Below are 27,870 nucleotides of genomic sequence, written 5' to 3'. Positions count from 1 at the left end.
CCATCATTAAATAAGTTGTGGAAATACACCTTCCACCTTTCCTTGATATCTTTTTCATGCACTAAGACTTTGCCTTCTTCATCCTTAACACACTTTACGTGATCCAAATCTCTAGTCTTCCTCTCTCTACCCTTAGCAAGCCTATATATAGATCTTTCTCCGTCCCTGGTTCCTAGAGCTTGGTATAGTCCGTCAAAAGCTTGGGCTCTTGCCTCACTCACCGCCTTTTTGGTTTCATTTCTAGCTATCTTATACTTATCCCAAGTTTCAGAATTTCTACACCTAGACCACTCCTTGAAACACTCATTTTTTACTCTAACTTTGCTCTGAACACTTTCATTCCACCACCACGATTCTTTACCCCTAGGTCCAAAACCTCTAGATTCACCCAACGTCTCTTTAGCCACTTTAATAATCTCTTGGGACGTCTTGTTCCACATATCATTTGCACTTCCTTGTGATTGTCCACACCATCCCTCCCATATCTTTTGTTGGAAGATTCCTTGTTTCTCACCCTTCAAGTGCCACCATTTGATCTTTGGTGCTACCATGGGACTTCTTCTCTTTGCCCTATCTCTAATTCTTACATCCATAACCAAAACTCTATGTTGGGTAGTCAAGCTCTCTCCCGGGATAACTTTACAGTTCAAGCAATACTTCCTATCAGACTTCCTGATAAGGAAGAAATCTATTTGAGAACATGTCCCTCCACTTTTGTAAGTGATAAGATGTTCCTCTCTTTTCTTAAACCATGTATTGGCTATAGAAAGATCCAAAGCCTCCGAAAACTCCAAGATGGATTTACCCTCCCCATTCATCTCCCCTAGGCCAAAACCCCCATGCACCCCCTCAAAACCTCTATCCACGCTACCTACATGTCCATTGAGATCCCCTCCTAGGAAAACTTTCTCTCCTTGGGGTATATCCTGAAGTACCCCTTCTAGATCCTTCCAAAATTTTACCTTAAAGTGTTCTGCTAACCCAACCTGAGGTGCGTACCCACTAATAACATTAAAGGTGTCATGTCCCACTACCAATTTTAAGGCTATGATACGATCTCCTACTCTTCTTACATCTACGACATCCTTCTTCCACTCCTTGTCCACAATAATCCCTACCCCATTTCTTGATCTGATTTTTCCCGTATACCACAGCTTAAATCCCGAGTTGTCTAATTCTTTCGTTTTTTCACCTGTCCACTTAGTTTCTTGTAGGCACATAAAATTGATCTTCCTCCTCACCATAACATCCACTATTTCCATAGATTTTCCAGTAAGTGTGCCTATATTCCATGTACCAAAGCGAATCCCCCTGTCATGAACTAGCTTCTTTACCCACACCCGTTCACGAAAATGTGGGAACCCTTGCTTACTTTTCACTACATCCGGACGGCGATGCAGCGGTCCTTGCTCTTTTGACACTATACTCGAGCCATACAGCGCGTTGCTTCCGGGCAACGACCTAGCATTCACATTATTACGTAATTGATCCATGTCATAGAGATTCGACAAAGTTTTACGTTGGCTGTCGAAAGCCTAACACAACCCTCTCCTTTTATCCGGACTTGGGACCGGCTAAGAATAGCAAAGCTAACCTAGGCAGGATTTAAATTCAAATAATAATCAAGATAAAATTAATCAAAAATACAAAAATTGAATTAAATATGTATTATTCGTATTCTTTTTTAGTAGAACAAATTTATATTAAATAAAAGAAGTATTGCTAAACGGGTATGATATTAATTGGATCAAGTTAGTTTTATTTAAACTTAAAAAAAATAAATATTTAATAAAATAAATATTTTTATGTTTCTTTATGTGTTTATCTAAATTATTAAAAAAACATTTTTTAAATTTTTAAAAAAAGGCCACATCGTGAGGCGTGAATGAGAATCACTTTATTTTATACTATTTTTTTTAGGTGTATTGAATGTATTGCAATTAATGAAAATTTGGGCTTCCAACCCAATTTTGATAAGGGAGTTGCTATCGGCCTTAGTTTCATTGATATTGGCCCCTGTCAAGGGCTGATATCTTTTTTTTATTATTATTTTCACAAAAATACAATCATGTTATATAATTTAAATGGAATTGTATTTTCGTTGTTTATTGAAGGGGTGAAAAAAAATAATGAAAATATAATTTCCTGTGCAACATAATCGTATGAAGGATGAAAAATATTCTAAGTTCTTTTCTAAGAATATAATTTAAGCACATCAATTGATGATAATAGGTTTGCAATTTATAGGAGAGATACAAGTTTACATATAACACGTAAGGGTGTTAAATTGGATAAATAGATTCATTGTCTCATACATTCTAATGTTATTGATGAAGTATCAAGCTAACATTAATATTCAATATTGTAACCATCAAATATTTATTTAAATATATCAACAAAGGGGTTGACCGAGTTATTATGTCGTTGTCAAATAATGAAACTTCAGACAAGACATAACACTTCAGTGATGAAATCAAACAATATTATGATTGCAGATAATTTAATTTATTTAATTTTGTTAGTTATAAATTTTTGTTTTTATTTTTCATTTTTTTTATTCAGATATTTGTCACCATGTGAATCAATATGGCGTATCTTTGCTTTTGATATACATATGAGATGACCTGCAATTCAAAAGTTGAACTCTCATTTGCCTAATAATGAATTTGTTTGTTTTGGAGATCAAGAAAGAATTGATTATGTTTTTGCTAGAAAATTTGAAAACAGGACTTTGTTTTTTGCTTGGATGAACACTAATGTTAGATATCCAGAAGCTCAAAAATTTACTTACCAACAGTTTCGTGAATATTTTGTATTCAATAATGACTTACAAAAATGACGTCCAAGGAAAAATGGTCTTGCAATTTGAAGGTTGAATTTTTTTTTCTCCTCGATTTGGCAAGTTGTATTATTTAAGGATGTTGCTATGTTCAAGTTGGGTGCACTTCATTTGACGATTTCAGGATTGACAAAGGAAAAATATATGATAGCTCTTGTACTTCTATACGATGATAAAGAATTTATTGATGGTATTAAATAAACTTTTAATTTTGATTCAGGTCATTATCTTGTCATCTTACTTTTATCCAACTCTATTGCTAATTTTTCAATTGTTTGGGGAAAAAACTTGGAATTTATTGTCTGATGGTATTGACAAGAGGAAAGAATTGAACTTACCAAGTAATGTTTTTTCATCTTAAATGTATTATCATTTTTTATAATAATCGTTTTTTAGATCTTCACATTGAAGATGATATAATTAAAAAGCTTTGTTTGATTGAGATTGAGAAGATGATGGTGTCAAATGGGAGATCTTTGAAGGAGTTTGAGTCAATGCCATTGATTATGATTAATATCAGCATGGTAATGTGTTTTTGTTCAATGACCTCAATTATGATGTGAAGGAAATGTGGATATTATTTGATCAACATGTTATCATACTTAATGAGGATAAAAAATGTGTATGATCATGTAATTCCAACCAAGTTGGATTATTTTTTGTTTATGGTTATAGAGGTACCGGTAAACTTTCTTATGGAAGACACTGTCTTATAAATTGAGATTAAAAAAAAAATTGTGTTAAATATAGCTTCAAGTGATATTGCATCTCTTTTGCTTCATGGTGGTGAAACAGCTCATTCTCAATTTTTAATGCCATTATTATTGAATGAAAATTCTTGATGTTCTATTAAGCAAGGAAGTTTGAAAGCAAAATTGTTAAACATACTAGCTGCCTTGATCATATGGGATGAAACACCTAAGGTTAATAGATTTGCAAAGAAAGAGCGAGGGATAACAAAGATAAGTATAAGCTCGTATGATGTGATAATGTGATAGCATGATAGGCAAAAAAAAAAAATATTAAGAATTGTTTGTTTGATGAAAACTTATTGAATTTCTAAAAATATAGAAATGAGGATATATATTTTTATGTTTGTTAGAAGATAATAAAAATTATTTTTAAACAATTCATTCCGAGTAATTCAATTACACATATTTTTTCATCTTCCTATCATTTAAAAGATGAGAATATTATATTATCACGAAAATATTTAAAATAAATTTCTACTTTTTTATTATTCTACCTCATTTATATTTATTTATTTACTTAGCATTTTCTGTTAAATTAAAATAAATTTAAAAATATTTATCAAACATTTTTAATATGATTAACATAGGAATAATTAACATTTCGATAAATATTATTCTAAAAAATATAATCAAATCCCTAAAAAAAACACATTCTTGGATAAGTATTTGTGATATACGAGTGCTCATAATCACAAGCCTTAAAAAAAATACACTCACTGGACTTCTGTGTCTCTTATAATTTTTTTGTCGTTATTAAGTGTTTAATGTTTATATTATTCTGATAATGATTAAAATCATGCAACCGTTCTCATTTCTTATATCCAAACAATTTTGTCCATAGGTGGCTGCGCAAGAAGCCGCCGTTAATTTAATTCCAGAAAGATTCGTTGTACACTTCAAACCTCGTAAAAGTTTGAAGACGCCGCCACCAAACATAAGAAAAAAAAATTAGCAAATGCAATTTGTGCAATGGCTTTATTTTCACCTGCCACAGTACCTTTTTTTTGTGTTTGCAATTTTTTTCTTTAAGGAGCTGTTTAGTATAATTAAAGGTGCTGAGAAAGATGAGAATTTAGAATATGAGATTTATAATTTTTTAAAACTTAATGAAAAAATTGACGATTTTTATCACTTCTATATTAAAATGTAAAATATTGTCGGTGTTAGTTTTAAAATAAGAGAAGAACCAAATTTGCTGTGTTACAAGTTTAAAAGATTAAAATGAAATCTTTAAACACAAAACTAAAAATGAGTTTTACTAATTACTTATTTGGTTTCAGGTTGGAAAATTGGTTTTACATAAATTTTCGCATGCTTGATTTGATGATTTCATGTTGAAGAAGAGTTTGAAATTAATTCTGGATTCAAAAATAATTTTAAGTTGAAACAAATTTGAGTCATTTTTGTGTTAGATAAAAAAAAGTTATATTCAATTTTATTTCTAACTTGATTTTATAATAAAAATATTTAAACATAAATTATATTACTTTAAAATCAATTTTATAAAAATCATTTTCTTTCAAAAACAATTTTGCCTGTGCTCATACAAACACAAACTAATAAAATTTGGGACAAAAAGGTACTATGTTATATGGTTATTCCATTATTAAATTGAAAGATATGGTAAAGTAACATGTACGTCACATGCTGCATGGACCATCTTTATGATTTGCCTCGTTAGTTGTAACAAAAGCTTAGGACTATAAATAACTGGGCACTATTCTGATATCAACCATAGAGATTATCTGGCAAGTGGTGGCAACTAAGGTCTCAGCCAACTAAGTGGAAATGGAGAGCCAGAGTTACTTCAAGGCTTTGATTATTATTCTTATAGCACTAATTGGATCAACTCAAGCTCAGTTGCAGCTTGGTTTCTATGCCAAAAGCTGTCCAAAGGCTGAGAAAATAATTTTGAAGTATGTTGTTGAGCATATCCGAAATGCTCCATCACTAGCAGCTGCTCTCATAAGAATGCACTTCCACGATTGTTTTGTCAATGTATGCACATAATTTATGTTTCATTTTCTAGTCAATGGCTATTTTGTTAAAGTTAGGAGGTATGATTTAATGTAACATTAACATGTAGTATATATTAATTAATTTCAGGGTTGTGATGGATCAGTGCTTGTGAACTCAACACAAGGCAATCAAGCTGAAAAGGATTCTCCTCCAAATCTTACTCTTCGAGGCTTTGGCTTCATTGACACAATAAAGAGTGTTGTTGAAGCTGAATGCCCTGGTGTAGTCTCTTGCGCTGATATCCTGGCTTTGACTGCCAGAGACTCTGTTCATTCCATTGTAAGTACTTGTTTCATCCTCATCTCTAAGGAAATATGGTCACTTAGAATAATAGTTAATCTGTATCCAACATGTATTCAAAATGTAATATAATTTCCAGCAAAGCAAGGAAAACTTTCTGGCAATAAGTGAGTTTGTGTTAAGTAGTAAAAGTAAAAGAAAGAAAAGAAATTAGAGTCATTGAAATACATGCTGTTTGTTTGGTTTTATTTTTGGGAAGATTGTGAGTATAGAATTGATTCTGCATAAATTTTTATATGTTTAGTTTTATGTTAGAGAATAATTTATAATTATAGATTGAAGTAATTTTGAGTAGGTCATGTGTTGATGAAAATTTTATATTAAATTTTACCGTCAAATTTACTTTATAATAAAAATATTTAAACATAAATCAAATTACTTTCTAAATCAATTTTATGAACTCCATTCAAACATTCAAACCCACGTACGCATAGATGAACCAAGACAATTAGAATCAAATAATAATTTAGAGAATGAATGGTGAAAAAGTGATGTGCAAGAGTACTGGCTAGGTGTTAAGTTATATATAGTTAAATATCCATATTTGTGTCATGTTTTCTCAAGGCTTTCTTTTATAGAATAGAAATGGAATGGCCCATGTTGTTATTCTGCCATTGTCTTGTGTTTGCAGGGTGGACCCTATTGGAATGTTCCAACAGGTCGAAGGGACGGGGTAATCTCTAAAGCAGAAGAGGCATTGCTTAGCTTGCCTGCTCCATTTCACAACCTCACTACCCTCCTAACACTCTTTGGCAATGTTGGACTTGATGTAAACGACCTTGTCTTGCTTTCTGGTATGTCAAAATTCTTTAGTTTTGTACTATAAATTAGGTTTAAATATGTTTTTAACCTTTAAATTTAAGATAAGTTTATTTTTGTTCTTAAAATTTAAAAATTGATATTTAATTTTTGAAAAAAAATTATTTTAGTCCCTCCCTCCAAATACCCTATTTCCGAATGCTGTCAAAATAAATACTTTGAAAGGAAAACATGCATGTGAGGTTTTTGATAATAAGAATACAAAATCAAAATAGGTTGTCACATAAATAACTTGTACGTAATTTATTAGCTATGTAAGCAAATCTTTAACGATATTTGGACGAATGGATTAAAATCAACTTTTTAAAAATTACAGGACTAGAAGGATGAATATTAAATTTGAAAGACAAAAAATTAATTTACTCTAAATTTAAAAGACTAAAAACATATTTAAATCTGAAAGTTAACATTAAAGGAACATAAGTTATCATGGTAAAGCACTAATTTTGATTGTACAATATCAAAATCATGTAAGAAAATTATATGTAAGTTTTGTCATTTTCTTTGTTACACATTTTAAATTCTTTGATCCTAATCACCAAAGATTCAATTTCCTTAGGTGCTCAAACGATTGGTGTTTCTCATTGCTCATCAATTGCAACCCGATTATACAATTTTACTGGCAAGGGTGACACTGATCCAACTCTAGATAATGAATATGCAAAAAATCTTAAGACCTTTAAGTGCAAGAATATCAATGACAACACCACACTTATTGAGATGGACCCGGGAAGTCGGAACACATTTGATCTTGGTTATTTTAAACAAGTGGTTAAAAGAAGGGGTTTGTTTCAATCAGATGCTGCATTGCTTGAAAGTTCTACCACAAGAGCTATTATTGCCAGACAACTTCAATCAACTCAAGGATTTTTTGCAGAATTTGCCAAGTCCATGGAAAAAATGGGACGAATTAATGTCAAGACCGGAACAGAAGGAGAAATAAGGAAACAATGTGCACGAGTAAATAGCTAAGAATTTGTTGGGAATGACTCGACCCAGTGCAACTTCTATGTTTGCTTTTTAACACTTTAGTTTTGGTTTCGTTATTTATGTTATGCCAATGGTTTTTTGATGTATGAGATACCTTATGGTTATGGTTTGATTGTTTTACCAAGTGGTGTGGGAAAGATTTGAGAGTGATTTCCATGCTTGAAGGGAAATCATGTTATGGTGGTAATAAGAAGTTGAATTGATCATGAGAAGTTGTAATACACAATTGTGCAATAAAGTCTTCTCTTTTACGTTGGAAATTTATTACCATTCAAATAATTCTTTCGTTCTTTCTTTATTAAGGCACAATAAAAGCGCACACACAGAGGAAGATGGAAATAGCAAATATTAAATAGATTGAAACGGACCTGATTTGGAAGTTTACCCGCCGCAAGGCCTGACCCAAACTATGATTTAAAATAAACAAATTCAAGGATGATCCTTTTTTCATTTTTATTTGAACAGTCCTTACATTTAAGGATTACATTATTTCAAGAAGAAAAAAATTACATTATGAACTGGTGATGTTTCAAAGTGATGAATTGTGAATACACAAATACAAACAAGGAGGCAATTGGATACCTAGGCTTTGAAAGATCAAAGGTGGTGCCTGGCCTGGATACTTGAGTGCGTGAAATCTCTGATTAAATGAGTGAGTGATCTATTTTATCTTCAGAAGCTTGATTGAAAATGGGTAACCCCTCTCTATTATTTGTGCTTCTAATTTATAGACACAGTGGCCCTTAAGGATTATGACTGAATTTTCACGTTAAGGCTCAAGAAAAATCCTTGCTACACATCTTTTTGCTAACCATCTTATTAGTAAAAAGTATACAGGGTATGACTAAGGCCAGGTTATAGTTTAGAAGTGTGATGTCTCAAGGCTCATGGTCAAAAGGGATCCTAAAAATCTTTTAAAAAATGTATAATTTTGTATTAATTTTCTGATTTTATTTTTTTTATTCAAATTAAAATATGACATGTAAGTAGACACTACAAAAGATTTAGTTTTTTTTTTGTTAAATTAGTTTTTTAGTTATCTAATTTATTTTTTAGATTTAATTTGGTCTTTAGTTTTTTTAATTTGATTCTCTAATTTTTTTTAAATTTATTTAATTTGGTCATTCGGTCTAACTTATAAAAAATTACATTTTGTGATGGTTTTATAATTGCTACTAAGTGATTTTAAATCATCACAAAATATATATTTTTCCAAAAAAAATATATTGATTTTAAAATTAGAGGATCAAATTGAATCAATTTTAAAAATTAAAAGATCGAATTGAACCCAAAATAATTGAGGACCAAATTAAACTTAAATAATAAATTAGAGAATCAAAAACTAACTTAATCTTTTTTTTTCTAACATGTTATATTCATAAATTTATTTCAAATGAATTTTGAAGGGTGACATATTAACATGTAATGAATCTATTATAATAAGTTAAAGTGGTTATATTTTTAACAGCATAACAAACATAAACAGCAACTCAGATTACAAAGAAATTAAAACTAAAAGTTAGTATACTAGTAAAGAAAAAAAATATGATGCGAGGAAAAAGAAAGAGAGAAAGAAAAAGAAAAAGAAAATGAAAATGAAGAGGATTTTTAACAAATAAAATTTGCTTAAAAAAATTGTGTTCTTATTGTGTATATTTTTTTGTTTCTTTTAGATATAACCTTATATATAAATATTTGTGTGCATGCACGTAATTTTTGGGTAACATAAATTGTGATGCATCTTTTTTTGCTTAATATAATCAAATGTATAATTTATAATGAGATTTTGTGTTTATTTTTTTATGTAAAATATGATTATATTTTTAAAAACTTGTATAAAAATGAAATTAGGCTTGTCGTAAACAAGCTTTTGATTTCAAATCTTATAGATGAAGAAAAATAATTAAAAAGAAAAATACTATTAAAAATTATTAATTAAGTTTCTCAACAAAAATTAGTAAAAAAACTAATAAATACTTTACACAAACAACATCATTATCAAATAAATATAAGTACCTATATCTATTATTTTGAATAGGGGCCATATAATGTAAGAAAATTAATTATGAGTATAACTAATAATTGTTAGAGAATTGGTTTCTTTTAATTAATTTTTCTATTCACAATATTCGAATATAAGATCTTAATTAAAGAAGTATGAATATGACTAATATTTATTAGAAAACTTAGTGGAAAAAAAATTAATTATATTTTTTTTATCCATAATACTTAATATTTTACTTAAAAAAATTAATTTCAATGCCACTCATAACTATACTTGTTGATACCCTTCGCTGCACATCTGAAACTAGCATCATTTTTTTTTACAAATTTATTTTTCTATTTCTTGTATCGTCTGATTGTAAATTGGGTCTGTGTGGACCCTTTTTTGATATACTTATTATTTTTGGTTTGATTTTTTTTTTTCACTCAGGATTGCCCAATTTGATTTTGAAAAAGACAAATAATGGTTGGTCTACATTGACCACTTACACTTACATAGTTACATTGTTAGCATTTTATCAAATTCGGTCTCCTTTTTTTTCTCTCTCTCTCTATATATAAATGTAAGAAAAATATTTTTAATTCTTTAATTAATATTGTTTGTGGTCTTTTAATAATTAAGAAATAAATAAGTGTATTTTATTCTAGAACCAGAGTTAATAACATACTTGTTATTATTTATCTTTATTAAAATCAAATGAGTGAGAAATATAATGAAAATAAGGATGTTTAGTTTAATAAAACTAAGAAAAAAATATGAAAGAAAGAAATAGAAAAAAAGTATAAAAAAAAGATATGATCAAATTTTATGTTAAAGAACAATTATTTTTTAAACATTCAATTACTTAAAAAAAATGTTTTCCTTTTGGAAAACGAAGGATTGTCACGTATAAAGAAGATTGATTTATTTTTTATGGAAAAAAAATTTAGAATAACATTTTTACGTTGTTTTGCAAAGAGAATAAAAAGATGTTGTACACATTCTTATTCATCTCAACTTTTTTATTACCATACAACCAAACACGAAAATTATTAGGGATTCTCGATCACCACCTATTCATAATTTTAACCAATTTTTAATGTGACAAATATTTAAGTTTTTTAATTAATAATAAAAAAATTAATAAAACTTGATTATGTATCATATAGAATTTGATGAGAACTATAAAGTAATTAATGATCAAAGACCACCTAATATTTTCACCAAACGCACTAATTTGTACATGTTTATTTTTGCGATACACTTATGGCAGTCCAAAATATAAGTTCAAGTTAAATATTTGATGGTTTTACTTCTCAAAATATAAGTTCAAGTTACCGTAACGACAATTCAAACATGAGTTTCTTCCCTCCTTCTATTTATCCTCTATATATTTGTCATGTATACATGACAAATATAAGACTGTTGAGAGAGTGACAGACCAACAATAAGCTGTTTGAAGTAGATATGCTCGATATTAATTTCAAGGTGCCAAGCTGGAAATTATGACTCTCCCTAGACATGCAATCATGAAAATGCAGAGCAGCCAGCAACTTTCCTTGCATGTGTTGGAGCATTTGAATTTTATATCATATAATATATATTTGACCTAATTAGTTAGAGGTCCGATCGATATTTCAGCATTTCATAGAAATTTACCGAGTTTATATGATTTTCATAGGCTAGCTATAACAGTTACATATCATATATAAGTCTGATAAACGATAACCAAAACAAAAAAAAAAAAATTTATAGTCATTTGCATGTCAAGGTCAAAAGTAAAAACATGCATGTGATATGATCGATCCACACAGTTCCATTTGGTGAATCTTTAGAAGAGAAACTACGCAACATGAATTTAAATTTTCTTTATTTATATGGTGTTTGTTATTCATAAAATGACCCATATGTTAATAATTATTCAAATGGGTCATTTACCTATATAATATTCGAGCATAACACTCGGACGCTGGCAAACAAAATGGTTATGCTGGAGCAATTCCTTTTCCTTACCTAATACCATGGCACATTGATTTAATTAATTATTTAAATAAAAGGACCACACACACACACATATATATATAACGAAAAAATTACAAGCTAATATTGAAACCACCCTCTTACTTAAAAATGAAAAGCAGCCTGAGCCAGGTGATCTGAATCGTTTTCTATTTTGTTTCCAATTATTTCCATTTTTTACTGCATGTCGTTATTAAGCTCGTACTCCTTTGTAAAGAAGACTATTCTTTATTGATGAAAACTAATCATTGGTTAATATGGATTATGAATTAGTACACGAAGCATTGTAGATCCAAAACCATGCAAGATATATCTGACGTTTTAATTATATATAGACTTTACCTATTTGACTTAAAATATATATTGTTTGCTTTTGACATACAGTAGTAATGTAGATTTTTTAGGGTTTAATTTGAGCACTCATTGATCCCTTACACATCAAGTTGGCTACTACGCATGCAGTATCACCTTTGACATCCTACCAAACTCTTGTGGGCCAGAATTAAAAACATTGCAAGAACTAGTTTAAAATTCGTCCTCCAATTTGGGGTCAATGTATTCAGCCTCTTCTCCTTTTTTGCAGTTTACGTCCTTCACTAGTAAAGTTACATATTTTATTCATTTTTATTAATTATTAATATCTTGAAAATGTTTAGTTAATTTTAAGATATATAATGATGAATTGAATTTTTTGTATACCCATTTTAAAATATTCATAAGGAGTTAAATGATGAAGATGATAGATTTGACCACTTGTGTCGGTGGGATTGGATTAAGCAAAAGTAACTCTTAAAGACCTCATTATTATGAATATCAAGGATATATTTATATTGTAATCTCTTTATATCATAGTAATACGTGAATTTATAACCATTTATCACTCTTTTATATAATTTTAAAAAACTCTCAAATCAGTAATGATTTTAAATTGTCCTTTTAGGATAAGATTATCATATTAATCATTCTCAATTTTAAAATTTTCATTTTATATTATTATTTTTCAAATCTCAGCTACTCGTACTTTTAAATTATTCTTTTTTTATTTTTTGAAGTTACTCTTTTTCCCTATTTTTCTTATTTATTGTTTGTATTAAATATTCATATTTCTCTTATAATTTCACATATCTGAAGGGAATGACAATATGACATGGAGTTAATCACATTACACTTTAATACATGCAATAATTTTCATATATTACTTGATCTTTTTCTTCATTAGCATGGACTATTTTAAATGTTATATATCTATGAAGTTTTTTTTTATAATAATTAAATGTTTAGAACATAGTTAAGATAATTGTCAGTAAATTTAATTAATAAATTTGTATTCTAAGATAAATGAATCTAAGCCTAATTTATATCTATAAAAGAGAATGCCAAGACTCACATATTCAATATTTAATAATATAATTGTATGAGTCATTTTTTTCATTATTTCGGAAATTTTTTTATAAATTATATAATTATACACTTATTTTAATACTCAATACGAATTGTGTAAATAGAAAAATGTTATTTTATTTTTTCAAATATTAAATTATTTTTTACCCAAAATACTTAAATAATTTTATCTATTTTTCTATATTAGAACTAATATTTTATCATGTGCATTATGTAGAATAAATATACATTTTAAATGACTAATATTTATAATATATAAATATTTTTAATATATAAATTATATTCTAGTTAAATATTATGATAATTAATTAAATATATTCGAATTTATAATGAACAATTTAAATTATTATACACAAAACATACATTGGGAAGGGTGAGGAGAACACTTTTATTTTGAGAAGTAAGAACCACAAATATAGATCATTAGATCTTATTTGAATGATAAAGATTAAAAGAAAAATTATCATAACATTTTAAAGCGATCATGTAATTATTAAATATTTTTTAATCTTGACAATTATCATTTGATTTTGTATGGTCCAAATTAATTTATAGTTCTCGTGTTTTAAAAATCATGTGGATCAATGCATGATTGATGGACTAACTTATGTGTTAATCATGTGACGGACTCCATTAACTCATTAAATCACATAAATTCATATGAAAGGACTAACAAGGATATATTAATCAATGAAGATTCAAAGATAACACTCACCCTCCACAGTTATAGAAGACATTAGACTTGGGATTGACCTCCTCTTTAGCACATTATTGAAAATATTTATTGAAAGTTAATGTGAATCTCATAAATGAATCTCAATACTTTTGATGAATTAGTTATTGATTTTCAACTAAGGGATACTCAAGTTCATTCAAAATAAAAGAAACATTATTGAAATAAATTTATTTAAATAGGTTTCACTAAAGATTAAGTTTAAGTTTATTAAAAAAAGTTAAAAGCAGCTAAAGAACATTATTTTATTGTGGATGTTATTAGCAATTAAAGTGAGAGCATCTTCATTGATCCATCTAGGACTCTCAAAGAACTCACACTTTCAGTAGTCGACCTACCAACAAGCTAGTTCATAGTCCTTCAAGCGTCAAGTTTGGAATGTATTAGTGCTTCTATTAGTTAGTCGATCCACGTACCAATGAAACAATTCACAACCTTTCACACATCAAGCCTGAAAGATGCAAACACTTCTATTATTGGTTTTCCAGCCGGATGGTTCAAAACCTACTTATATTATAATTAATCACATAACGTTAAATGAGTTTTTCTTCTTAAAAAAATACCCGAAAGATAAATAGATATTTTTTATACAAAAAGAGAAATAGATACCATGCATTATAAATTTGTAATGATGAGAAATTCCAAGTCATAGTGGAGGCTGGTCGATCAGTTAAGCAAGTAATGTTGGTCACGCCCACGTTACGATTTTCTCTCCACAACATTAGCCATAACAATCTCCCTTTACATAGTTTTGACTTGTTATTTTAAACCTTTTCATTGCAATGCTTAATTGCTTATAGACATAGTCAACTTAACTTGCACGTGTCTTGAGATGAGATCCCAGCAAAGCAATCTCAACTTTTCAACGTTTACATAACATGCACTTACAAATTAAGCATATGTTAAAATCAATTCATTTCGAAGTAATAGTCGTTATTTTTATTAAAAAAATTAAAAGTAAGTGATTATTTTCAACATAAGTTTAAGACAGTATCTTTATGATGACTTCTTTTTTTCCTTTCTCTTTATAGTACTGCTGTTCTCAAGATCACTCAATACCTTCTAGTAGTACATATATGGGATTTAGGGTTCGTTTCAAAGAATGTATTTACAATTTATTTGACTTTATCTTATGATATAAGTATTCATAGAAGCTATTGAAAAAAATATATATATGATATATCTATAAGTTGTTTTCCGTTTATTTTAATAAGCTTTTTAGGATATATAATTTATAAAAGCAACTTATAATTTATATGAAAAACAATTTAATCTTATTTTCTCTTTAATTATAAAAATAACCTATATATAAATGCTTATATGACAATAATACTTACTAAAAAAATCCTTAATAATTAATGTGTTCACCCAAACATACCCTTACTCTGTCTTTCAAAAGTACTTCACGGACGACTATCAATTTGTCTCTATCTTTATCGTTATCTAGTGTTTAAGTGTTTATATTATAATCATAATGATTAGAACCATGCAACTGTGCTTCACCCACTCTATAATTCATGTGCCACGTTCTAATGACTTATATCCAAACAATTTGTCCATAGGTGGCTGCAAGAAGATACCGTTAATTTAATTTCAACAATGGACAGCTCAAGTGTACTACAGGATAAAGCATGTATGTAGCCTCACATATATAGCAAGCAAGTCAATTATTCATTCTTAAAATCCTCCTTAAAACCTGTTTCTGAACAGTAATTATATTTGCTGTTAGGAAGTTCACATCAATTCCTTGTACATTAGAGTTAACCACCGCAAGAAACTCTTTAAAATTTTACTATTATACAAACAATCGGACGACAAATTAAATTAATATGACCGGTGGAATATGTTATATATATGCCAAGTTTAAAAATGGATTGATAGACATGCCCAACTAACTAATTAATTTTTAGAGATGCATTCATATAATATTTTCTTACAACATTTTTTTACAAACAAGTGTCTTGGTGACTTGTTGGTCATGGGTTCGAATCCGGAAACAGTCTCTTTGTATATGCAAGGGTAAGGCTGCGTACAACATCCCTCCCCCGTACCTTCGCATAGCGAAGAGCCTCCGGGCAATGGGGTACGAAGTTTTTATATATTTTTTTCATTCTTCTTCTTCATCACATCTGTTTTATATATTAGCACACACTTTAATTTCTCTTCTTATCTTTTTGTTATAAAAAGAATTGTACGAATTTGTTGTATAAATATAAGTTCTCAATTTTTTTATTAGACTACTAACATTTTTAAATTGAAAGATAAGGTAAAGTAACATGTACGTCACATGCTGCATGGACCATCTCTATAGTTTGCCCCGTTAGTTGTAACACAAGCTGAGGACTATAAATAACTAGCACTGTCTTAATTCAACCATAGAAATGAAGTTGCTTCTTGCAAGAAGTTTCTGAGCTTTTATATCCTCTATATATAGTTCTCTGGCAATTAAGGTCTCATCCAAATAAGCACAAATGGGTAGCCAGAGTTACTTCAAGGCTTTGATTATTTGCCTTATAGCACTAATTGGATCAACTCAAGCTCAATTGCAGCTTGGTTTCTATGCCAAAAGTTGTCCAAAGGCTGAGCAAATAATTCTGAAGTACGTTGTTGAGCATATCCACAATGCTCCATCACTAGCAGCTGCTCTCATAAGATTGCACTTCCATGATTGTTTTGTCAATGTATGCACATATTTATGGTTTCATTTTCTAGTTAATTGATGACTATTTTGTTAAACTGATGAGGAGGTAACATTAATTAACGTGTAGTGTATATATATTAATATTAATTTCAGGGTTGTGATGGATCAGTGCTTGTGGACTCAACACCAGGGAATCAAGCTGAAAAGGACGCTATTCCAAATCTTACACTCCGAGGCTTTGGCTTCATTGAAGCAATAAAGAGGCTTGTTGAAGCTGAATGCCCTGGTGTAGTCTCTTGTGCTGATATCTTGGCTTTGACTGCCAGAGACTCTATTCATGCCACTGTAAGTACTTACTTCATCTTTTAAACTCTCAATTAATTGAAAGAATTTTATAATTAAGAATATAATAAATAATAGTTAAATTTAATCTTATTTGTATGGAAAATTCATATTGTGTTGTACTTCTGTTGAAAATTTTACTATATGTACTTCACAAATAGTTTGAATATCCCAAACTTTCTATTTTTTTTTTTGTCCTTTTTCTACCAATCTTCATCACAAACCACTTACATGGCTCCGTCAAGCATTGTAGTATAAGTATTTTTGTGACGTAGAGTTGCAATATGACGACTCTTGATGGAGTTATATTAGCGTTTTGTAAAGAAATGACTAAGAATGAAAGGTTATTTCATTACATATATCATAAACGGAAAACTAATTACATAAGTAATTATATAAATTAAAAGCAAAAATCAAGATATTTACTAGGATGAAAAATATATTTAAATTGAGATAAACTATAACACCTTATAATATTTATAATAACAAAAAACTTTCTTTGCCCAGAGGCTCTTCGCTATGCGAAGTTATGGGGGAGGGATGATGAATATTTATAATAACAATTTTTTTTATTTTTAAAACATCATTTTTTTCCCTTTTAATTTGTTATATCAATATCATATGCTATATTAGTGGCCATATAATTTTAAAAATTTATTCTGTCCTTAAAATTGTCCATGTTGTATTAAATTCGTGTTTGTGTGTTACACACTAGGGTTGGCCTGATGGTAGAAGTTAGAATAGATGCATGAAATTTAAGTTTGACTTTCATTATCATCATTCTAAAAAAAAACTCATGTTTGTGCTATGTTTTCTCTATGCTTTCTTATATAGAATAGAAATGAGTCAGGTTCTTGTTTTGTGATGATTGACATGGGTTTGCAGGGTGGACCCTATTGGAATGTTCCAACAGGACGAAGGGATGGGTTCATCTCTAGAGCAGCAGATCCGTTACGCAGCCTTCCTGCTCCTTTTCACAACCTCACTACCCAACTAACACTCTTTGGCAATGTTGGACTTGATGCAAATGACCTTGTCTTGCTTGTTGGTATGTTAAACACAAGTTGCATGATAAAAGTTTGCATCAGGCTAGTTGAGAAAACATTTTCTAATTTTTTTTCACTTTTAATTATAAAACTGACATTTATTTTTAAATTATTTTTTGTTTTCTAAAACTTGTACTTCGTCCGTACTCACCTATAAGAAGAAGAAAAAAGTTAGGTGGACTTGAAATGTAAATCAATTTCAACTCATTCAACCTTATTTAATTAATGTCATTATTTCAAAATATCCAGGAATTAATTAAAATGTGATTAACATCTTTGATAAATATGATTAAGGATAATTTAAAAAATGTAATTCTTTATATATATATATATATATATATATATATATATATATATATATATATATATATAATCAAGAAAATTAAATAAACTTAGTTAACAACCATAATTAGTGTGAAATTATATATTATTATTTATATTTGAGTTTGAAGGGAGTATAAGAACACATAAAACATAAAAGAAAGTTGTTTTCATCATTTTAGTACAATTTTTAAAAACAGGAAAATGAGGTGATAATTTGTAATTAAAAATGAAAATAAAAACATTTTTCAAAGTAAATAAGTCCTAAGTCAATTAAATAAAACTCCCATTGTGATTGAGAATAATACTAGAAACACCAAAAAATTATATACATATATATAAGTTTTTTTTTCTTTTTTTGTTCTACATTTAAATTTCTCTATCTCTAATCGCCAAAAATTCAATTCCTTCAGGTGCTCACACAATTGGTATTGCCCATTGTTCATCAATTTCAACCCGTCTATACAATTTTACAGGCAAGGGTGACACAGACCCAACAATAGATAGTGGATATGCAAAAAATCTCAAGACCTTCAAGTGTAAGAACATTAATGATAACTCACTTATTGAGATGGACCCTGGAAGTCGTGATACATTTGATCTTGGATATTACAAACAAGTGGTTAAGAGAAGGGGTTTGTTCCAATCAGATGCTGAATTGCTTACTAGTCCTATCACAAGGTCTATTATCGCTAGTCAACTTCAGTCAACTCAAGGATTCTTTGCGGAATTTGCCAAGTCTATGGAGAAAATGGGACGAATTAATGTCAAGCTTGGAGCTGAAGGAGAGATAAGGAAACATTGTGCACGAGTTAATAACTAAGAATCTCTTTGATAATGACCATCTAAGTGCATTTTGTATGTCTACTTTTCTGTGTAACTTATTCTATGTTAGGCCTATGGTGTCTTGATATATGAGATACCATATGATTTGATTGTTTTTCCAAGTGATGCGAGAAAGGGTTGGGAGTGATTACTAGGTTTGAATGGAAATCATGTTATGGTGTTAATAAGAAGTAGAATTAAGAGAGAGAGAATTTATTGTAATACACAATTGCACAATAAAGTCTCCCTTGCTATATTGAAAATATGTTATGATTCAAAGTATATTTTTATTCATTATTTATTAGTTTTGATTCTCAATATAATCTAAGGGAGCAAAGCTCTTCCCATATCTATATTTACTATTTTTTTAGTCACCCTAATTAGAGACTTTAACTTTTTAGTTTGAACACATTATAAGATTAATATTCGATTTGGAATTTAATCACACTTAAAGTTTATCAAAAAGTATAATCTATCTTATTTAAGATACTCAAGTCCAAAATCATATTTAAGAGAAACTAAATTTTGTCACTTGATCCAACAAATATTCATTTACTTAAGGAAAAAAAGTATTTTTCTAATATTTTAATATATAAAAGTTAGTATAATTATATTAAATAAGAATATTTTAAAGAATTATTTTTCAACCTGAGTTTTTTTAGAATTTTTTCAATGATAACAAGTTAAGATATTTTTAAAAACCTCTTATTTCTTTTAATTTATCATTTTCATCTTTATTTCAAAATAAAATTTAAATATTTTTAAAATAAATTATCAACAATTAAAAACAATCTTATATCAATAAATATTTATCCTATGCAATACACATGATAAAAGACTAGTTTAAAATATATGTATTTTTTTAAAGGATATGGAAAAAATTAAATAATTATTAAATGATTAAAATTTTTAAATAATTATTTAGTATTTTTTTAGAATTTAAACAATAGTTACTTTTTGAAAAAAGCTCTAATTTTTTTCATCCCAAACTAGAGATGAGGAGTATGGATAGGGAGTTGGGACATGCTAGGTGCACCCAGCAACATTGCTGGTGCACTCAGCAATTAGGTGAATGGGCAAAATTACTCTTGCGTTAAAAAAAACAATTTCTTCTTCCATTCCGAAAGAACCTTATTCCGGAAGCTTTCCGGAAGAACCTTATTCTGAAAGAACAATTTGTGTTCTACCAGAAGAACCTTCTTTCGGAAAGCTTCAGAAGGAAGGTTCTTCCGGTAGAACAATTTGTTCATCCGAAAGAACCTTCTTTCGGATGAACAAATTGTTCTACCGAAAGAACCTTCTTCCGGAGAAGCTACCGGAAGAACTTCTTCCGAGAGCTTTTCCAGAAGAAGGTTCTTCCGGTAGAACAAATTATTTCGGTAGAATAAATTGTTTTATCAAAAGAACCTTCTTCCGGAAGAAGGAATTATTTCTTTTTACATAAGGACAATTTTGCCCATTCACCTAATTGCTGGGTGCACCTAGCATGTCCCTTGGGAGTTTATGATCCAGCCCACTCTAAATTACGGGCATGTTCGTGTTCGGCCCACGCTCTCTCTGTAAACCCTAATTTGGTGTTTCACTCTTCACTGCCTATATAATCAAACATATGCCTCATTTTTATTCATGTTCTTCTTCGTCGCTCATCTTTGCAATCAAATAGCGATTCAGCGCTCGTCGTGTTTCTCCGTTTGGTTCTGAATTGTCGAAAAGGTTCCATCTTTATGAATCCCACTTTCTGTATTTCTATGTTGTGTGCTATGAATCTCTGTTCTCTCTTTTTGTTCTTTGAAAGTAAAATTGTTATTAGTGTGCGGTGACGAGGCAATTTATGTGGACTAGAGTTTCTGATCTGGGAATTTACTCGGAAGTTGATTATCAAACCCTTGGCTGTCTGAGCACACCCTAACCCTAATTTCCCAAGTTTTTTGTAAATTAGTTTTTTTTTTTATAAAAAATAAACATTTCCCAATATATAATTTTCATTTTTTTTGCGTTTAAACGTTGTTTAGTTTAATTTATCATTGATTTGTTGAATTGGCTTGAAAAAGAATTTTGGCTTATGATGATAATTTTAATTATCTTAGCGGATTTCAGTGAGATTTCTATCAATGATCTGATTGTTACACACACTGAAGCCTATGTTTTAATTGTTGCTTGAAAACGTTATCCTTTTTGCTAGTTATTGTATCTTGTGTTGATTTTTCTCTTATGATGATTAATGTTAGGTTAATTGCTGCTTCGTATTGTGCTGACTAGTAATTTTGATGTTAAGAAGTGCAATGATGAGACGAAACACACAAGTGTGTTTGGGTAGTGGACGTTGCCTTATGGTTTCGCCGTGAGCTCACATTTTTAACGACTTCTCCTTCCACTGAGCACTACTATGACTAGAATTGATTTTGATTTGCAAAGGGCAGCGGAAAAATTATTACAGTGAAAGCTTTTTAATTTGATTATTATTGCATTGTCTATGTTTTTTTATTGCGTCCATTACCAATTCTGGGGGATAGTTTGTTCCTCTTGGTATAATGGCTCGGACGCAATATCCATGAAGTGGTCATCCTGATTGATGGTTTAACAACAATACCATATGGTCTTGGAAACGCCACCAACATTAGTTCATTCAAATTATTAAGAGAACACAAATTTTGTGCTAGGAATATCTTCTTTTACTCTTGTTTTGTGAAATTAAAATAGTGTTACCGTTGTGTGCTGTGACGAGGCAATTTTATGGACTAGAGTTTCTGATCTGGGAACTTTCTCAGAAATTGATTATCAAACCCTTGGCTGTCTGAGCATACTGAATTAAATTTGTCAGATTTTTTATAATTTCGTTTTTGAAGATTTTTAATGTGGTCTACTTAATAATCTCATTGTTAGCTTTAAATTTTGTTCCAACTGATTATTGCAACTCTTTTTGTAAGATTAGCTTGAGAAATTGTATTGGCTCATGATGCTAAGTTATTTATCTTAGCGGATTTCAGTGAGATTTCTATCAATGATCTGATTGTTACACACACTGAAGCCAACTTTTAATTTTCACTATGGTTTTGTTTTGAAATGCCCGTTTGTTTATTTCTTGTTAAGATAATTCGTGGCCTTAATTGGTGTTTTGCTATTTATGCAGCATTGTAAAGGCAAACTGATTTGAACAATGAGGGTGACTATAGGAAATTGAAATATGGATTGTGATCACTGATCATAGATGGGATGATCAAAAGAGATTCATATGATGATATTAAGGACATCTGATTTGTCTAATATCCGCTTAAAGAATTAATGTACATGGTTATATGAGCAATAATTTTGACTGAATCTTAATAACAATTTTGGTGACAAAAACCACAGCAATCCAAGCTGGAGTTGTGACATTGACTTAATATTTCTTCATTTAATATTTATTTGAATCATATGACTATAAATGGTCATTTCGAAGATATTCATAGCTTTTTCCTGGACAAATTATCATGTAAGAAGCCAAGAACCTTAAACTTCAAAGGACGAGTAGTGTTTTATTAGAATATTGGTTAAAGAATCCAAAAAGAAGATTTTTTTTATTGGAATATAATGTTGTTAATTTTTTAGGCTCAAATATGTTGCAGGATTGATTGTTTTTAATATTATCAATGGTTGGGGTAATGTCGCATCATTACATATATCAAGGACTCAAATAATGAAAATATTTATTAGGAATTTATAATAAAATTGCAGTGTGTATGATACAAATAACTAAATGGGTAACGAGATTGGACATAGCATTGAGCATAATAGGATAAAGTGCCAATTGGAAGATGCTGTAAACGAATTTATAATATGAACCAATTATTAGATGCAGTGTATAACCAATTATTAGATGTAGTGTATAAGAGGATAAAGTGCCAATTAGTAGATGCTATAAACGGGATAGGACATAGCATTGAATAAAAACAATGGAGAAACGTTAATTTTAAGAGAGAAAAACCTGAAGGGCTCAATGCATGTTTGAAATCGAACCGCAACACGAATCATCCCTCTCTCCAGTTGAGGATTACAATTTTTTAATTGTTAATCACTTAACAGACGAATTTGTTGTAACTGTAATTTAAAGATGAAATAAGACAATACCAAAGTTCATATTCTATATCTATCTATAAAATGTAAATTTTTTTGGACACATTCTGAAATTAATCATTCATTTTTAATCATAATCAAAGATGAGTAATTAATTCTTTTTGGATGACTTTCGTTTTCTACGTACTAAAGTGAGAAAAATACAATTAGACAAATGGTACACATAACGAGGGTAGGGTGTTTGAAAGAGAAGGATTATTTCAAAAAAGAAATCATTTCATGACATTGGAGAATCATGTAATGGTATTCATTAAGATGAAAACTTTCTATTACTTTTTGCAATGCAACGTCTTAAAAAAATCGAGAACAATTTTTTTATATTAAAAATTAGTGGTTTGTAAAATCACTTTTTTGTCTCCTTAAATCAGATCATAAGCAATTTGAGATAAATTTGTCAGCTTGAATTCGAATTTCTACAATTTACTCCACCTCTTCCTCATTTCTCCCTCTCCCTGTAAAGCTTACCATTAGTTTTGCTTTGAAAGGACAGAAACATATTCTCTCAAATCTGTGCCTTTTACTTTCTATTCTTGCTAGTCAAAAAGGATTTAATGCTTGCTTGGTATCCATCTATTTTTCTGTTTGTATTCTTCGTAATGTTTTTTGGGACCACTATTGTTTTTATTCTAAAAATTGATCGATGCCTAAGAGTAAGGAATTCTAATTATTTCCATGGAAAGATTTTAAAAAAATTGCAGCAATGATTTATGCATCAACTTTGTTGATGATTGAATCAACTGTTAAATGCTTCAATTCCTACATCAACGTTCCTGTGGATGACAGCATCTCTCCTAGGAAAGTTATTTCTTGCATGAAAGATAGATGCCCGATATAATGGACACCCCGGCCACGGCAGCACCAACAGATGTAACGATTCTTGTTGCAGAGACAACTGGTTTAGGAGATGGAACTGTCATTAGATCCTTCATCTGTAAAAAGCAAGGTAAATTGAGCTAAGAAAATCTGACAATGAATAACAAGAGAATAATTCTATGGTTTTGGAAAGAAAGAAATTGCAAAATAAGAAAAAAAAAATCCGGTTCATATTATAATTGGTTAAAAATAATTCTAAATTGCAGTGTATATGATACAAATAACTAAATGTTCACCGACCACCACAGGTTGCTTCCAATGCTTCTTTATTCCCTGTAGATGGCCCTTTCCAACAACAGCAACAACTGAGCTATTCTCACTCGCCACTTTTAATAATGTGGAGGACATGTATCTGCATACACGCAATATAAGTCAAATCATGTACAATTTATAAACTTAGAGTCACCCTTGATGCTACCCTTTGAAGTAGTATCGCAAATCATCAACAGTCTCCTCACAGGGTCTAATTTTAACCAGATATAGGGGAAGGGGCTGCAGGATAGTAGAAATTACAAGGATACTCTAGTTACCAAAAGCAAGAAAGGCATACATACCAAAGTTTTTACAGTAACAATAGCATCCTCAACCCCACCCTATGGCAGAGATGACTAGTATTTCAGACAATTATGGCCAAATTTCATTTTATTAAGCTGGAACATGTTCTTCATCATACGAGTAGTTCTGAGAACAAGAGATAAAGGAAAATGAAAGCTGCACTAATTTCTACATTGATATGCATATAATCATTAGATAATCTGATAAAGAAAATGCTTTTTTGGAGAACAGTTTGTCCCTCCTGATGCTAAGCACTACAATATACTGCAGATTGTATCTGTAAGGAAGCGATATCAATTAAAGTCCCAGAATGCTCTGATGTAAATTTCTTCAAAGTATAAAGAATTTAGTTTTCATTTCTAATGCATGGCATCCCCAAAACATTAATAATTTTCTCCTCTCCTTTAGCTCCACCACCGCCTGGTTTACTAGTCAAAAGGCATAACTAGATATCCCCCGAAAAAAAAAAAAACCCACAGTATGATTAATTAAAAGGTTTTCTTGTATCCTATGCTCTGAAACAAAAAAAGGTACCCAAGGTAAGAAGTTTACGTCTCCATGGTATTTGGATTTCAGATCATTAGGGTGGCTAGGATATGCAGAAGATGTCAATACCATAACCATATCCAAGACACCAGACCCCTCTGCTAAATTGTAACATACTGGGATGACAAGTGTTAACTGAAGCATTCTTTAAAGAGCAACAGAAGCAGGTGACATGTAACAGAAGCAATAAATGAAACTGTAACTTGATACTAAGTGCAATAGGACTTACTGATCCCGTTCATGCACAAGAGTCTCCATTAAAGTTGGAAACTCCTTACTCATTTCTTGAATAACAAGTGTTAGCATGTCACTGTCATCCATTTCATTCAGCTGAAGAAAGCAAACCCAAGTTAGGATATAGACAAGAACAACTTAGCACAAACACTATCAATTCACACTTTCTCTAGCGCATGAGGATTATGAAATTTACCATCTTATTAAGATCATCAGCGTTGGATAAAAAAACTGCTTGGAAAAGTAAAGAGTATAAAAATTTTGTCTTATGCCAAAGGGGCATCTTACTCCATGTTCTCCTTAATGTTATCTGTGTCGATCAAAATAAGAACCCATTAATGCATAACAAAAAAGCTCTACAGCAAAACCACACAATATAAACCAAGTTGTAAGCATGTGTAACAAAATAGTAAATGTTGAAACCACACAAGGCCTTAATGAAAATGAATATTATCCTGGGAATAACACATTCAAATACAACAACTCTTCATAATTCAGAGAAATATTTTACATTAACAGAGAAGTAGAATTAATCCTAGAAGACTAGCAGTCGGCATATTCTAAAATAAAAAACTCATCCAACCTGTACAGGACGATCACCAAGTATCACTCTGCCACCATACTTGATGGCTTCTTCATAGGCCACACGAAACTCAGAGCCAGGAAAGACCTCAAGCTTACTAGCAATCTGTCAAATTTAAGGAGAGAAAAACAGGGTATATGAGAAATATAATTGAATAAGAAAGAATTAAAGACTAATAATTGAAAATCTAATATGGATGATATATATGATTGTCAAATATAGAAACCTGCCTTGGCAAGGAACCAGCCATAAAGTACTTCAAACATGTTATGTTTTTTCTTTAACATGGTAACCATTTCTCCCATAGTGGGTACCTGGAAGAAGCAAAAAATAAATAAACATACAAACAACCAGATAACTGAATGAAAACCAAAGTAATGATGGATTCAAGAAAATTAGTTGATGCTAAGTTTGGATTAAACATTTAGACAACAATAATTACAATTATCATTTTATTACTAAAGAGATGATTGTTTTCTCCTTTATGCAAAAGGAAAAAAAAACTATTCATAAGTTGAAAGCTAAAAGGTTTAAATCATCGAGGTATATGAGCTTGTGTCTGTGATGTTCATCCTTCAGTGAAAACCAGTAAGCCAGACAAATATTCAGCCATTTGATACTTTATCTTTCAAACCCTCAACTCATCTAATATGGAACTGAAGAATGCCGATATTTTCTAACTGTAGAATATTTTCCCACATTTTGCACATAAAAAAAAAAGGATAGAAACCTTAAGATTTTGAAGGGTAAGCACTGCCACTCGACTTGAACACAATTCCAAGAAGACAACCTGCAGCAAACAAAGAAAGCCATAAGGTTTAATCACCAAAGTCCTACAAGGTCAAGAAGGGACATCGAGAAAACAAAAGCAAGTAATTAAGCACGCAAAATGATCAATCCATCAACCATGTGTAACTGAGTTCAAAAGGGAAACAAAACCTGAGGTTTCAGAAAATTCACTATAGCTTGAACTTCTCTGCTCGATTCCTACAACATAATTCAGTACAAATATTAAATTCTATCAATTCACCAACAACAAGAATCAATACGATGAAGAGAAAACACAGCCATGCATCCTTCTGAAAATGACACAACAACAATCTCGATTGAAACGAACACACAAACAAAGAAAAAGAAAAGAAACCCTAATTTTTAGTTATGGCTGAACAGTGACAATGTGTAAAGCAAGAAAACCTAAAACTTGATTCCGAACGACGAGAACAAAAATACCTCGGAGACATGAGCGGTGCCGACCAAGTAAACGTCGCAGACGCCGCCTTCGGCGGAGGACTCGCACGACAGGACTCTCACGTTTCTTGAGAGTTCCGGCGGGAGCGTGGCCGGACGGCGATCGGATTCCGCCGGAGCGGAGGAAGCGGCGGCGTCGGCTTCGGAAGGCTCGTCGATTCGAACGATGCTCTCAGAGAGGCTCTCCATCTTCAGATCCGCGACGTGGACGAAGTCCTCGGTCGAGGCTGCCGGCGCGGCGGATTCCGGCGGTTGCGCGTCCATAGCCGGGCGGAGAGAGGGTGTGTTAGGCGGCGGGCGGTGGCGGAGGTTTTGGTGGAGAATTGGGGAGGGAGAGGGTTTGGGAACAAGAAATTGTTGTTGTGATTAAGAAGAGATGCTTGGGGCGATGAAAGAACGGCGTGACTCGGGCGAGTTGAGTCAGAAATCAAATCGGAATAGTGTGTTATAACTGATAAATAAAGAGTCTAAAACTGCCGCAAGACTAGCTCCAAAAGATCTTTAAGTCATCTTTTTTTGCCGCAAGACTCGCAAGAGTCTAAAATTTTAGTAACTTTTTACTTCAATAGTTTATACCTACATGTTAAATTACATGTTTCTAATTTTATATTTTAATATTTTTTTCTTTAAAATATAATTAATTTGTGAAGAAGAATCCATGGCTTCCAACACACCCATGGCTTTGTG

The 27,870-nt window shown here is 30.6% G+C and overlaps 3 protein-coding genes, 1 long non-coding RNA gene and 6 other non-coding genes across 11 annotated transcripts; 9 read left to right on the top strand and 1 right to left on the bottom strand.

Moving 5' to 3' along the window:
- The first annotated feature begins 5,321 nt into the window (after positions 1 to 5,321).
- On the top strand, positions 5,322 to 7,981 carry LOC114417290 (peroxidase 3-like). Its single transcript, XM_028382437.1, has 4 exons — positions 5,322 to 5,589; positions 5,698 to 5,889; positions 6,542 to 6,704; positions 7,289 to 7,981. The coding sequence occupies exons 1-4, from the start codon at positions 5,380 to 5,382 to the stop codon at positions 7,699 to 7,701; spliced, it is 978 nt and encodes a 325-aa protein (XP_028238238.1). The 5' UTR covers positions 5,322 to 5,379; the 3' UTR covers positions 7,702 to 7,981.
- Positions 7,982 to 16,228: 8,247 nt separating this feature from the next.
- On the top strand, positions 16,229 to 19,296 carry LOC114417289 (peroxidase 3-like). The gene is made up of 4 exons (XM_028382436.1): positions 16,229 to 16,537; positions 16,651 to 16,842; positions 17,725 to 17,887; positions 18,620 to 19,296. Exons 1-4 carry the CDS (start codon positions 16,328 to 16,330, stop codon positions 19,027 to 19,029), a joined length of 975 nt encoding a protein of 324 aa, XP_028238237.1. The 5' UTR covers positions 16,229 to 16,327; the 3' UTR covers positions 19,030 to 19,296.
- Positions 19,297 to 20,614: 1,318 nt separating this feature from the next.
- Positions 20,615 to 21,921, top strand: LOC114417288. The gene is made up of 2 exons (XR_003667730.1): positions 20,615 to 20,744; positions 21,260 to 21,921. It is a non-coding gene; the product is annotated as an uncharacterized LOC114417288 (long non-coding RNA).
- Positions 20,839 to 20,937, top strand: LOC114417539. Its single transcript, XR_003667801.1, has one exon. It is a non-coding gene; the product is annotated as a small nucleolar RNA Z157/R69/R10 (small nucleolar RNA).
- LOC114417544 lies at positions 21,088 to 21,172 on the top strand. The gene has a single exon (XR_003667806.1). It is a non-coding gene; the product is annotated as a small nucleolar RNA R11/Z151 (small nucleolar RNA).
- LOC114417546 lies at positions 21,308 to 21,414 on the top strand. Its single transcript, XR_003667808.1, has one exon. It is a non-coding gene; the product is annotated as a small nucleolar RNA Z152/R70/R12 (small nucleolar RNA).
- On the top strand, positions 21,527 to 21,651 carry LOC114417556. The gene has a single exon (XR_003667818.1). It is a non-coding gene; the product is annotated as a small nucleolar RNA snoR80 (small nucleolar RNA).
- LOC114417540 lies at positions 21,740 to 21,837 on the top strand. Its single transcript, XR_003667802.1, has one exon. It is a non-coding gene; the product is annotated as a small nucleolar RNA Z157/R69/R10 (small nucleolar RNA).
- A 57-nt stretch (positions 21,922 to 21,978) lies between the features above and the next one.
- On the top strand, positions 21,979 to 22,062 carry LOC114417545. Its single transcript, XR_003667807.1, has one exon. It is a non-coding gene; the product is annotated as a small nucleolar RNA R11/Z151 (small nucleolar RNA).
- Positions 22,063 to 23,641: 1,579 nt separating this feature from the next.
- On the bottom strand, positions 23,642 to 27,722 carry LOC114417287 (traB domain-containing protein-like). 2 transcript variants are annotated; one of them, XM_028382434.1, is made up of 9 exons: positions 27,166 to 27,714; positions 26,875 to 26,922; positions 26,666 to 26,725; positions 26,166 to 26,249; positions 25,936 to 26,040; positions 25,549 to 25,662; positions 25,348 to 25,448; positions 24,258 to 24,369; positions 23,642 to 24,073 (listed from the first exon to the last, which is right to left on the bottom strand). In XM_028382434.1, the coding sequence occupies exons 1-9, from the start codon at positions 27,445 to 27,447 to the stop codon at positions 23,945 to 23,947; spliced, it is 1,035 nt and encodes a 344-aa protein (XP_028238235.1). In that variant the 5' UTR covers positions 27,448 to 27,714; the 3' UTR covers positions 23,642 to 23,944. The 2 variants fall into 2 exon arrangements, 1 of the variants encoding a protein (XP_028238235.1); XR_003667729.1 differs by lacking the exon at positions 23,642 to 24,073 and adding an exon at positions 24,572 to 24,698 and having other exon boundaries at positions 24,260 to 24,369; positions 27,166 to 27,722.
- Positions 27,723 to 27,870: the final 148 nt, after the last annotated feature.

This window comes from Glycine soja, chromosome 6, assembly GCF_004193775.1.
Source record: "Glycine soja cultivar W05 chromosome 6, ASM419377v2, whole genome shotgun sequence".
Lineage (NCBI taxonomy): Eukaryota > Viridiplantae > Streptophyta > Magnoliopsida > Fabales > Fabaceae > Glycine > Glycine soja.
This window is presented reverse-complemented; position numbering and strand designations above follow the sequence as displayed.